General features: G+C 43.1%; 1 protein-coding gene across 1 annotated transcript in view; it reads left to right on the top strand.

The window, feature by feature from the left end:
- The window catches only part of npm1b (nucleophosmin 1b), a 117,017-nt gene that overhangs the window by 18,509 nt on the left and 84,645 nt on the right, over positions 1-13,863 (top strand). Inside the window, exons 4-5 of the mRNA XM_073042102.1 lie at positions 4,448-4,541; positions 10,055-10,161. Coding sequence (XP_072898203.1) covers positions 4,448-4,541; positions 10,055-10,161 — 201 coding nt within the window. The remainder of the gene's footprint in view (positions 1-4,447; positions 4,542-10,054; positions 10,162-13,863) is intronic.

Below are 13,863 nucleotides of genomic sequence, written 5' to 3'. Positions count from 1 at the left end.
AGATTATAAGAGGGATAGATCAAGTGCATAGCCAGAGATGTTCTCCCAGGGAGGAAATGGATAATATGAGCGGGCTTAGTTTTAAGGTGATTGGAGGAAAGTATTGGAGGGATGTCAGAGGTAGGTTTTTATAGAGTGGTGGTATTGCATGAGTGAAGTCACTGGAGAAAAGTTCTGGTAGATTCAAAGCAGCTTCTTTATTCGACAAATCAAGGTTCAGCAGGCATCAGATGGAGACATTTTCAGTCAACAGATCTCGCTGGCCCAACATGGGGCTCTAGTTTATGTGCTAAACTTCGAAGGACAGTTCCATATTTACAAAGTACAGTATGGACAATGCTCTCTTTGAAACTACACAGAAACATCATGTCTCCGTATTCGCACACTCATCGCAGACATCCAATTGAATTTTAATCAGCGTTGTCTGGTCTGAGATTCACAGCTTTTAGGAACCCATTGTCAAGAGCTTTACTCTAAATTAAATCCACAATACATGTTCAGATGTGAATACTGGTAGCCAAAGTCATTTACTAAACGTAAATGTGCTAAGCCCAAAAATTGTTCTAACAGTAAGCCTGTCAAGAGTGGTGGTAGAGACAGGTACATTATGAACACTTAAGGGTCATTTAGAATGGATGCTTGTACAGGAGGGAAGAGTTAGATTGATCTTGGGCTAGATCCACACTAGACTGGATAATTTTGAAAACGCTAGTTTCGCGTAAAAACGATAGGCGTCCACACTATGCGTTTTTGAAAATATCTCTATCCACATTGAAACGGAGATTTCAGCGAATAATAAAGCACCTTGTTAAATGTATGAAACATGTCTGCATCAGTATTATCTTGTATTTCCATACAATGTTACATTAGGCTGTTACACATCTATTGTCAGAGAAGTACGTGCATAAATGGGTAAACCACCTTCATACGAGCAAGGACAGAAAACAGGGCAAAGTGAGTATACTTATTTATTCAGTAAGTTATGGGTCAAAGTATTTGGTGAGTACATTTCTAACTCTTCTGGCTTCAGTCTCGTTGCCGTCTGTTCTGAAATTGTTAGGTTGCGTTCAAGAAAACAATGAAATGGCGCGCTGCCATCTGACAGCGTTTTCAGATTTCTCCGGTTACCCCGTCCACACTGATCTGCCCGAGCAGCGTTTTCAAAAATATCCGGGAAAGCGTTTCTGAAAAGCTCCGGTTTCGGGGGACGAAAACGTGGTTTTAGTGTGGACTGAGGGTAAAAATGAAGAGAAAAAGCTTCGGTTACGGATTTATCTGACGTAGTGTGGACGTAGCCTCAGATTGGTTAAAAGGTCAGCACCATTTCATGGGCCAAAAGGCCTGTAGTGTGTTGTAGCGTTCTGTGTGAGATGAATGGAAGATGTCATACACAATCCTAGCCAGTGCTGAACTTGCAACAAATACCATAATTGCTGCTTGTCATTTAGTTCTCTTTAGGTCTGCTGTTTCCCTACATTAAAGCAATTAGTGTACTTCTAAAGTACTTCATTGACTCCTAAGGCATTTTCTCCCGAGATCCCAGAGGCAGTAAAGAGTGGGCAAGTAAAGAGAAAGTTGAACTAGCAAATGAGGAGGAAGGCAAACATAGAAACACAGAGAACCTCCAGCACAGTACAGACCCTTCAGCCCACAAAGCTGTGCCAAACATGTCCTTACCTTAGAAATTACCTAGGGTTAGCCAAAGCCCTCTATTTTTCTGAGCTCCATGTACCTCTCTAGGAGTCTCTTAAAAGACCGTATTGAATCCGTCTCCGCCACTGTTGCTGGCAGCCCATTCCACGCACTCGCCACTCTGCGTTTTTGAAAAAAAAACACAACTTACCCCTGACATCTCTTCTGTACCTACTTCCAAGCACCCTTAAAATTGCCCTCTTGTGTTAGCCATTTCAGCCCTGGGAAAAGCCTCTAACCATCCACATAATCAATGCCTCTCATTATCTTATACACATCTATCAAGTCACCTCATCCTCCATTGCTCCAATGAAAAAAGGCCGAGTTCATTCAACCTATTCTCATAAGGCATGCTCCCCAATCCAGGCAACATCCTTGTAAATCTCCTCTGCACCCTTTCTATGGCTTCTACATCCTTCCTGTAGTGAGGCAACCAGAACTGAGCACAGTACTCCGAGTGGGGTCTGACTAGGGTCCTTTATAGCTGCAACATTACCTCTCAGCTCCTAAACTCAATCCCACGATTGATGAAGGCTAATGCACCGTATGCCTTCTTAACCACAGAGTTAACCTGCACAGCAGCTTTGAGTGTCAATAGAGACAATGGACAGTAGGTGCAGGAGTAGGCCATTCGGCCCTTCTAGCCAGCACCGCCATTCACTGTGATCATGGCTGATTATACACAATCAGTACCCCGTTCCTGCCCTCTCCCCATATCCCTTGACCCTGCTATCTATGAGCTCTATCTAACTCTCTCCTGAATGCATCCAGAGACTTGGCCTCCACTGCCTTCTGAGGCAGAGCATTCCACATATCCACCACTCTCTGGGTGAAAAAGTTTTTCCTCATCTCTGTTCTAAATGGCCTACCCCTTATTCTTAAACTGTGGCCTCTAGTTCTGGACTCACCCATCAGCGGGAACATGCTTCCTGCCTCCAGCGTGTCCGATCCCTTAATAATCTTATATGTTTCAATCAGATCCCCTCTCATCCTTCTAAATTCCAGTGTATACAAGCCCAGTCACTCCAATCTTTCAACATATGACAGTCCCGCCATTCCGGGAATTAACCTTGTGAACCTACGCTGTACTCCCTCAATAGCAAGAATGTCCTTCCTCAAATTTGGAGACCAAAACTGCACACAATACTCCAGGTGGGGTCTCACCAGGGCCCTGTACAGCTGCAGAAGGACCTCTTTACTCCTATACTCAATTCCTCTTGTTATAAAAGCCAGCATGCCATTAACTTTCTTCACTGCCTGCTGTACCTGCATGCTTGCTTTCATTGACTGATGTACAAGAACACCTAGATCTCGTTGTACTATGGACTTGGACCCCAAGATCCCTCTGATCCTCCACACTGCTGCGTGGAAGAGAGGACTACTCTGACATTTGTCTGCAGGTCTGGTCATCTACCTACAGGAACGATGTATCAATAAGCTTGAAAGAGTGCAAGAATATTTACAATGATATTGTTTGGACTTGAGTTTAGGGAAAAGTTGAATAAGTTAGGACTTTATTCCCTGGAGTGCAGGAGAATGACGAGATCTCATGACGGGATACAAAACTGAGTGATATAAATAGATGATTACAGGCAGGCTTTTCCCCCTCAGCGTGGGTAAGAATAGATCTAGAGGTTGTAGGTGAAAAGTTTAAGTGAAATCGGAGGGGAGCTTCACTCGGAAGGTGATGAGTGTGGAATGAACTGCCAGCATAACTGGTAGATGTGGATTCAAGTGGAACACGTAGGAGGAGATTGCGTAGGTACATGGATAAAAGGGTATGGAGGGCTTTGGTCTGGATGCAGGTGGATGGGACTAGGCAGAAAGAGGCTAGCACAGACTATATGGGCTGAAGGGTTTGCTTTGTGTTGTAGTTCTCTGTGACACTACAGCTGAAAAGAGAGCTTGACTGGAGCATGAGTGTTGGTCTGGTTGGCCCATCTAGCCTGTTTCAGAGCTGGATATCCTGTTAGCATGTCTAATGATTATTGCAAAGAGTACAGTAACTAGAGAGGCCAGAGCAGTATAACTGTTTTATGTATTCAGTTATGTATTGCAAATATCTAACACTTAATTTTGTGTGTGTTTTACTTCAAATTTATTCAGTATGTTCTAGTGACCTCACTGTTTGCTATTTCCACTCAATTCTGATTACGTTCCAACTTTAGCCCAGATTACCTTATTTCATACATTCCGGAAATTTACAAACGTTAGCTCTTTACAATTGTGCTCCTTTTTGTTATTGGAGACAGTTTAATTTAGTGAGCTACAGTGCAGAGTAGGACCTTCCGGCCTTTTAAGCCATGCTGCCCAGCAGTCCCTGATTTAATCCTAGCTTAATCACAGGCCAGTTTACAATTGCCAATTGACTTACCAACTATTATGTCTTTGGACGATGGGAGGAAATCGGAGCACCCGGAGCAAAGCCATGCAGTCACGGGGAACGTACAAACTCCTTACTGACAGCAGCTGGTATTGAACCCGGGTCACTGGTACAATGGAAGGGTCTCAGCCTGAAACATTGACTGTTTATTCCCATCCATAGATGCTGCCTAACCTGCTGAGTTCCTCCAGAACATTGTATTGCTACAGAAAAAAATCATTTGTCGCTTGTATGTATTTATAATGGAAAGACGCAATATACCAGGCACTATGTTACTGTGGCTTTAGCTAGAGGGCCAACGTCTCGCACTAATAATGAGATCCTAATTAATAAGTATCTTATTTGAAATGCTGAATTCTGGGTCTTTTCCAGATGGGTCTGGGTGCATTTGAGGTGTCTCCCCCAGTCCGTTTCCGCCTGAAGAGTGGCTCTGGTCCTGTTTACATCAGTGGAGAGCATATCATCGGTGAGTGTCTGCATACCAGTTATGATTGCATCAATATTTATTTTTAAAAGAAGAAATTCTTATATTTTTTCCTCTATGGTGACTTTCAAATGCCTTTCCATTACTTGGTTGGTTGGGTGGCTAGTGTATGCAACGGATTTGCGCCTTGGTCTTTTACGCCGGAAACATGCTTAAGATTCCAGCTCGGAGTGATTTGGGATGAAAGTCTTCTCATTCGACCTCCAGGCTTGAAGAAACGCAGGACCAAGACCTCTGTGCCCAAAGAAGACATTGTATTGTGGAGAACCTGGAGGGAAATGGTTCCTGGGATATTGATCATATCGGGAATAATCTTGGTAAGTGTGATTAAGGGATAATATGTAAAGTCAGCACACGTATTTTTCTGAGATTATTAATGGAGTTACAGTGTATCATATTCATATCTTCACAACTATGGCCGTGTTTTCTGGTTACAGATTGGCCTGAATGTGATGCAGCCACAAGAGGATCCTTTGGCCCAGTTGCATCCACCATTTCTAGCCCCTATGCCGGAGAATTTAGCACCAGCTTGATCAGCTTTATAATGAATGTGATGTGTCTCATGGTGGAAGGGGATGTAGATCAGCTGAAGGATCTGAAACACCTGCAAGGATGGGCAATGGGAAAGCTTCACTGAAGGATTTTGAAGCATCGATTGGATCTGGATTCAAGCCTCGGATGATGGACTTTGATGCACTGAAGTACGGATCTGTTGCAATGTGCACAGTAAGGGGCCTCACAAGAAGCACGTGGCAAGGAAGTTTTAAAATCGACTTTTTTATGGGACTTTCTGCTTCCTTATTTATTGAACAATTTTTTAGGAATACCTCTTACACGTGGAGTTAATGTTCAGGGTTATTTCACTCATCTGGGTAAGCCATTTCAAAGAAGGGGTTGAGCAAATGAGCCATCTCCAGGCTACCTATCTGGTGGTGTAAATAAGACAAATGTCCCAATGTCAGGACTGTCAGCATTGATGGTGGGTGTTCTTTCTCTCATCTCACCTTTCTGTGTTCCAGGGACAACTACTGGAATGCTGCCAAAGAAAGCACTGCCTTTGAAATAAAGTATTACACCTATCACAAATAAATACAATTGCACTACATATTCTGGCGGTCTTGTTTTTTCGTAGAGCTGTGTGAGACGTTGAGTTTGTGTGTTGATAAGTTATCCAGTTTTAATCTAAACCAGAGGTTCGCAACTTGGATCCATGGACCATTTGCTAATGGTATTGGTCCATATCATAAAGGTTGGGAACAATTTGGAAAACTTGTAGCTCGGGTGGTTGATTTGTTCTCTGAACTTGGCAATTTACTTGCAAACGTTTCATCACCAGACAAGGAGCAACTAACAGTGCACTGATGATGTCTCCTCATACGGTGACAATGTTTGCAGGTAAATTGCTAATTGGAGAACAACTCAACCCAAGCAAGGTTGGGAACCCATGATCTAAACACCGTTTAGATGCAAGGTTCAATGTGTTGGAATCGGCTAAAGGTGAAGATCAATTTGTATCTGCTAAAATCCTTTCAACCACATACATCTAAAGAGCAAATCGAACAAAATAGTGAGGTGCCACTCGTGGATCATTTAGAAATATGATGGCAGAGGGGAGGAAGCTGTTCCTCAGTCATTGAGTGTGGGTCTTCGGGTTCTTGTACCTCCTCCCTGATGGTAATAATGAGAAGGCATGACCCCCTTAATGATGGATGCTTCCTCCTTGAGGCATTGCTTCTTGATGGTTGGGAAGGTCATGCATGTGAAGGCACTGGCTGAATCTGCAATCTGCAGCCTATTATCATCCTCTGTATTTGTGCTTTCATGCCAGTCAGAATAATGTAACCAGTCAGACTATTTTCCTTTATACAGTGGCATGCAAATGTTTGGTCAAAATTTCTGTTACTGTGAATTAGTTAAGTGAGTAGAAGATGAACTGATCTCCAAAAGTCATAAAGTTAAAGGTGAGACATTCTTGTCAACATTTTAAGCAAGATTAGTGTATTTGTTTTGTACAATTTTAGAATGGGGGGGGAAGGAAAGGAGCACCATGCAAAAGTTTGGGCACCCCAAGATATTTGAGCTCTCAGATAACTTTTGCCAAGGTCTCAAACCTTAATTAGCTTGTTAGGGCTATGGCTTGTTCACAATCATCATTAGGAAAGGCCAGGTTATGCAAATTTAAGCTTTATAAATACCCTGACTCCTCAAACCTTGTCCCAACAATCAGCAGCCATGGGCTCCTCTAAGCAGCTGCCTAGCGCTCTGAAAATTAAGATAAATGATGCCCACAACGCAGGAGAAGGCTATAAGAAGATAGGTGATTCTGTAGACGCAGGAAAGAAAGGCGGATGGTAGTTTGCCTCCCAGGTATCAGGGTCTGGGATGTTTTTGATCGCATCCTCGATATCTTGAAGTGTGTACGAGAACAGCCAGAGGTCATGGTACATATTGGTACCAATGACATGGGTAGGAAAAGGGAGGAGGTCCTGAAAAAAGACTACAGGGAGTTAGGAAAGAAGTTGAGAAGCAGGACCTCAAAGGTAGTAATCTCAGGAATACTGCCTGTGCCACGTGACACTGTGTATAGGAATAGAATGAGGTGAAAGATAAATGTGTGGCTGAGGGATTGGAGCAGGGGACAGGGATTCAGATTTCTGGATCTTTGGGACCTCTTCTGGGGCAGGTGTGACCTGTACAAAAAGGATGGGTTGCACTTGAATCCGGGGGAGGAACCAATATCCTGGCGGGAAGTTTTGCTAAGGCTTGTGGGGAGAGTTTAAACTAGAATTGCTGGGGGGTGGGAACCGAACTGAAGTGACAGAGGAAAGGGAGGTTGGCTCACAAATAGAGAAAGTTTGGAGACTGTGAGAGGGAGGATAGGCAGGTGATAGAGAAGGAACATGCTCAGTCTGATGGTTTGAGATGTGTCTAATGCGAGGAGTATCATGAATGAAGCGGATGAGCTTAGAGCGTGGATCAGCACTTGAAGCTATGATATTGTGGCCATTACAGAGACTTGGATGGTGCAGGGGCAGGAATGGCTACTTCAAGTGCCAGGCTCTTGATGTTTCAGAAAGGATAGGGAGGGAGGCTAAAGAGGTGGGGGTGTGACACTGTTGATCAGAGATAGTGTCACGACTGCAGAAAAGGAGGAAGTCATGGAGGGGTTGTTTATAGAGTCTCTGTGGGTGGAAGTTAGGAATAGAAAGGGGTCAATAACTACTGGGTGTTTTTTATAGGTCATCCAATAGTAACAGGGATATTGAGGAGCAGATAAAGGAGACAGATTGTGGAAAGGTGTAATAATAACAGGGTTGTCGTGGGAGATTTTAATTTCCCAAATATCGATTGGCATGTCCCTAGAGTGAGGGATTTAGATGGGGTAGAGTTTGTTAGGTGTGTTCAGGAAGGTTTCTGACACAACATGTAGATAAGCCTACAAGAAGAGAGGCTGTACTTGATCTGGTATTGGGAAATGAACCTGGTCAGGTGTCAGGTCTCTCAGTGGGAGAGCATTTTGGAGTTTGTGATCACAATTCTATCTCCTTTACCAGAGCATTGGAGAGAGATAGGAACAGACAAGTTAGGAAAGCGTTTAATTGGAGTAAGGGGAACTATGAGGCTATCACAGGAACTTGGAAGCATAAATTGGAAACAGATGTTCTCAGGGAAACGTACTGAAGAAATGTGGCAAATGTTCAGGGGATATTTGCGTGGGGTTCTGAGTAGGTACGTTCCAATGAGACATGGAAAGGATGGTAGGGTATATGATCCATGGTGCACAAAGGCTGTTGTAAATCTAGTCAAGAAGAAAAGAAGAGCTTATGAAAGGTTCAAAAAACTAGGTAATGATAGGAATATAGAAGATTATAAGGTTAGCAGGAAGGAGATTAAGAGTGACTGACCATGCAGGTCACCCAAACTTCTGCTTCGGGCCCTTTTCCTTTTTTGTTATTTTGAAACTGTAAAAGATGGAAATAAAAATGTAATTTTACTTAAAATATTAAATGTGTTATCTTTAACCTTATGCCTTTTGGGAATCAGATAATCTTTTACTCGCTTAGCTATTCATAGTAACAGAAATTTTGACTGGGGTGCCCAAACTTTTGCATGCTGCTGTACATGAACAGAAATTTGTAAGAATCTTTAGTAGCATACCAAAACTCATCAAACTAATGAAGTAAAGCTGCTGGCATGCCCCCTTTTTTTTGATTCCTTTGTTGTGTTGGGTCCAGGATGGATCATCTGAGATGCTGACACCCAGGAACTTGAAGCTGCTTACCCTTTCCACTGAGAACTGGTGTGTATGTTCTCCTGACTTCCCTACCTGAAGTTCACAATCACTTTGACACTGTGTGAAGTTCTTGTTGCAACACTGCTCAACCAGACGATCTTTCTCCTTTAAGTCCCTGCATCTCCATCTGAGGTTGTACTAACAACAGTGGTATCATCAGCAAAGTTATAGATGATATTTCAGTTGTGTCTAGCCACACAGAGAGTAGAGTAGTGGGCACATCTTTGAGATGTGTCTGTGTTAATATTGAGGAGATGTTTTTGCATATATAGATTGGTCTGTTGATGAGGAAGGTGAGGATTCAGTTGCAGAGTGAGGTACAGAGGTCTAGGAAGCTTGCTTATTGGTACCAAGAGAATGATGGTAAAAGCCAAGCTGTTATGATATACAGCAACCTGATATGCCAGACAATTGTCTAGTCGCACCTTCGTGGACCGTTTTTGACCATCTAGCTTTTAAATAGTAAAGGTGCAAAAGGTTTCATAAATCAAATGTTTAGTACAGGAGTTGGGGTGTAATGCTGAAGTTGTATAAGACTTTAGGGAGGCCAAATTTGGAGTATTATGTGCAGTTTTGGGCACCTACCTACAAGAAAGATGTCAATAATATTGAAAGGGTACAGAGAAAATGTATGAAGTTCTTAGATTTTCAAGTTCTATACAAGATCACTTCTCAGTTGACCCTATAACCTCTCAATTCTTGTGTTGTTCTTGTATGCTGACTTCAGATTCTGATTTATTTATCATGTAGAGCATACAGTGGAAAGTGTTTGCATTAATAACACACCCAAGGATGTGTTGGGGGCAGCCTGCAAGTGTCGCTGCACATTCCGCTGCCAATATAACATGCCTGCAATTTTCACAGAACAACACAAGCAGCAGCAACAAGAACAAAACAAGCCCCTTTCCCATCCTTCTGGATAGTTAGTGCAAATGTATATCGGATAATATTTAGCTGTAAACAAAGCCCTGGATTAACAGCAGCATCTGAGGAGGCAAATGGATGGTCGACCCTTCATCTGGACCTTTTATGAATCCTGATGCATGGTCTTGACCGAAATGACAACTGTCCATTTCCCTCCCCAGGTACTGCCCATACTGCTGAGCTCCTCCTGTGTTTTATTTATTGCTCCAGGTTCTAGCATCTGCTCTTTCCTCAGATGATAATTACTTTTGTTAATTGTACCTTATGACATTAACAGGTGTGCCTGAATCGGATTCTGAATCTGAAGACGAACATGTGAAAGCCCCGGCCAAGAAGGAGCCAGTGAAGCGCATACCATCTTCACCCGTAGAGCCACCCGCAAAGGTACTGGGAGCATGGAGAAGGAACTCTGCAGCTTCATGCGGCAGTCCCTACAAGTCCTTCCACTCATACACGTGGTCACAAGTTCCAATACCTACACCGATGCAAATGCTCGGTCAAGATGCTTGATAGTGAAACACGACACAGTGCTCAGTTTTTGAAAGGCCATTTGTGTGGTGACTCAAGCCTCTGATTTATTGTCCATTTTTAGGTTCTTTCATGAATTCCCTGGAGAGAAATACTATATCACCCATTATGCCTCTGACACCTTGTCAGCTCTTTAAAGTATATTTGTCACACAGCCCTGCAGTTTCTCTGCAATTCCCTGATTTCTTGATCTTGCACTTCATTGTCTACCTGCACAGTGTGTGAAATCACGAGGGGTATCGATAGGGTGAATGCTCACAGTCTTTTTCCCAGGTTTGGGGGATCAGGCACTAGGGGGCACAGTTTTAAGTAATACACACAAAATGCTGGAGAAATTCAGCAGGTCAGGTAGCATCTAGGGGAATGAATAAACGTTTGATGTTTTGCACTGAGACCTTTCATCAGGACTGGAAAGGGAGAGGAGATGCCAGAATAAGGTGGGCAGAGGGGAAGGAGGGTAGCTAGAAGGTGACAGGTGAAGCTAGGTGGCTGGGAAGGTCTGGAGAGGCAGGAATTTGATAGTCCTAAATTGAAAGGGGAGAGATTAATATGAACCTGAGGGAACAAATTTTTCCACCCGGGGGCGGTGGGTATGAGCTGCCAGAGAAAGCGGTTGAGGCAGATAAATGAACAGTATTTAATAGTACTTGGATAGGTTCATGGATAGGAAAGGTTTATGGGAATATGGGCCAAATGTGGACAAATTAAAGTCAAAATAACATTTATTATCAAAATATGTATAAGCTATCATGTACCTTGAGATTCATTTTTTTGCAGGGTTTTACAGAAAATAAATATAGAATTTAAGAAGAACTACATGAAGACTGACAAACAACTAATTTGCAAAGTGAGACAAATAGTGCAAATGATAAAAATAATACTGAGAACATGAGAAATAGTGCAAAGAACTGAGGTCTAGTTTAGATGGGAATCTTGGGTGCCACCGACCATTTTGGCTGAGGGGACTTTTTACATGCTGTGTGGCCAAAAGCAGAATTTTAATTGGTCCAGCCATCTTAAAGTTTGATTTTTGAAAGGTGTAGTGTACAATTAATTAGTTCTGATGGGAAGTCAACTGCGGCAGTCCAATCACACATAATAGCTTTAGAGACAGGAGAGGCTGCAAATGCTGGAATCCAGAGCACCAAGCTAGAAGAACTTGGTAGTATTGCAGCATCTGTGAGCAGAAGGGAATCGTCATCATTTTATGTTAAAACCCTGCAGGAGGGCTCCTTTACACTCAGTAGCCACTTTATTAGATACCTCCTGTACCTGATAAAGTGGCAATTGAGTGTACATTCATGGTTTTCTGCTGCTGTAGCCCGTATACTTCTAAGTTTGACTTGTTGTGCATTCTGAGATGCTGTTATGTACACCACTGTTGTAACGTGTGGTTATTTGAGTTACTGTTGCCTTCCTGTCAGCTTAAACCAGTCTGGCCATTCTCCTCCAATCTCTCTCATTAACAAGGCATTTTCACCCACAGAACTCACTCACTATTTGCTATCTTTTGCACCATTCTCTGTCAACTCTAGGGACGGTTGTGTGTGAAAGTCCCAGGAGATCAGCAGCTTCTGAGTTACTCAAACCATCCCATCTGGCACCAACAATCATTCCATGTTTAAAGTCACTCAGATCACACTTCTTCCCCATTCTGATCTTTGGTCTAAACAGCAACTGAACCTCTTGGCCATGTCTGCATGCTTTTATGCATTGAGTTGCTGCCACGTGATCGATTAGATATTTACATTAACGAGCAGGTGTACTCAATAAAGTAGCTATTGTGTGTGTATATTCATTAACTCTTCGTTGTTTTTCTCAGTGCTGTACTGAGCTTTAAACAAAAGTTTAGCTACCTGTGTGAAACATGAAAACTGCTGCCATACTTGTTAACAAAATCTCTGTCTTATCACAGTCTCCCTATTGGGGATAAACTGCTTACCAGAAAACCCCTTCCCCCTTACTTTCCAGTCCTGATGAAGGGTGTTGGTCTGAAACGTTAACTATTTATTCCCTTCCATTGATACTGTCTGACCTGCTGAGTTCCTGCAGCATTTTGTGTCTGTTGTTCTGGATTTCCACCATCTGTGGAATTTCTTGCCCATTTTGAGACTCTTGAGGGGAAAGATTAGTTGAGAGTGAGTGGCTTTGATTTGTGGCTGACTATGAGATCATGTTTTATATCTGTTGTTTGAGGCCAATTAACAAGACTTGGGGAAATTCTCTGATGGATGGAATGATAGTCCACATTAGAGCAGGGGTTCTTAACCTTTTCTATGCCACAGTCCCCTACCATTAACCGAGAGGTCCGCGGACCCCAGGTTAGGAATGCCTGCATGAGAGCAGATGAGTCAGGAGCAGGATAAGCTATTAAACCCCTTAACCTTATTTAATTGTAATTTCCATTTCATGTTCCCTGTTAATCTTTCATCTTGCTTATCAAGAATTTAAAGATTTGAAGATTATCTTTACTTGTCTCAATGTGCATCATTTGCATCAACGTCCAATTGGGTCTGGATTTGTACTGAGGGCAGTTCAATTTGCACCACTGCCTGTAAGGAGTTTGCACGTTCTCCCCGTGACCCTGTAGGTTTCCTCCCACATTCCAAAGACATATGCGTTAGGGTTAGTGTTGCATGGACATGTTACGTTGACACCGGAAACAATGGGGACATGGTAACATTGCCTGCCTACAATTTACTCAGACCCCATATTAGATACTTGCATTAACAAGCAGGTAGCATACCTTCTTCCTGATGACAGCAATGAGAAGAGACTATGGGCCTGGATAGTGGGGAGGGGGGTGTCTTGGATGATGGATGCAGATTTCCTGTGACAGTGCTCCTTGTAGATGTGCTCAGTAGTGGGGAGGGCTGGCTTTACCAGAAATTTACTGGGCTGTATCCATGACTTTCTGTAGGCTCTTCCTTTCAAGGGTATTGGCGTATTGAAGTTTGTCAAAATTTAAGATAGCATAACAGATCCTCACAAAATTCTAAGAAAATAGCGGTGTTGCTTTGAAATAGTACTTCTGTGCTGGGCTCTGGACAATCCACTGAAGTGATAGCGCCAGGGAATTTAAAGCTGCCCACCCTCTTCAGCTCTGATTCCCCCGATAAGGACTGGCTCATGGACCTCCTCCTGTAGTGAATAAGCAGCTCCTCGGTCTTGTAGACGTCGTTCTTGTGTCACCACTCGGCCAGATTTCCAGTCGTCCCTCTGGTGTGCCGATTCATCACCAGCTTCGATTTGGCCAATGACAGTGGTGTCATCAGGAGACTTGAATATGGCATTGGAGCTGCGTTTAGCCTCACAGTCATAAGTGTAAAGTGCGTAGAGCAGGGGCTAAGCACACAGCCTTGTGCTGATGGAGATTATGGAGGAGACATTATTGCCAATCCGAACTGACTGGGTCTGCAACTGAGGAAATTGAGGATCCGTTTGCACGAGGAGGTACTGAGGCCAAGGTCCTGAAGTTTACTGATAAGTTTTGAGGGGATGATAGTATTGAATGCCGAGTTGTAGTCAATGTTTGGATGTTCCAGTGTTGAGTGAAGA

This window comes from Hemitrygon akajei, chromosome 4 (assembly GCF_048418815.1).
Source record: "Hemitrygon akajei chromosome 4, sHemAka1.3, whole genome shotgun sequence".
NCBI lineage: Eukaryota > Metazoa > Chordata > Chondrichthyes > Myliobatiformes > Dasyatidae > Hemitrygon > Hemitrygon akajei.
The sequence above is the reverse complement of the archived record's forward strand: the minus strand, read 5'-3'. Positions and strand labels throughout refer to the sequence as shown.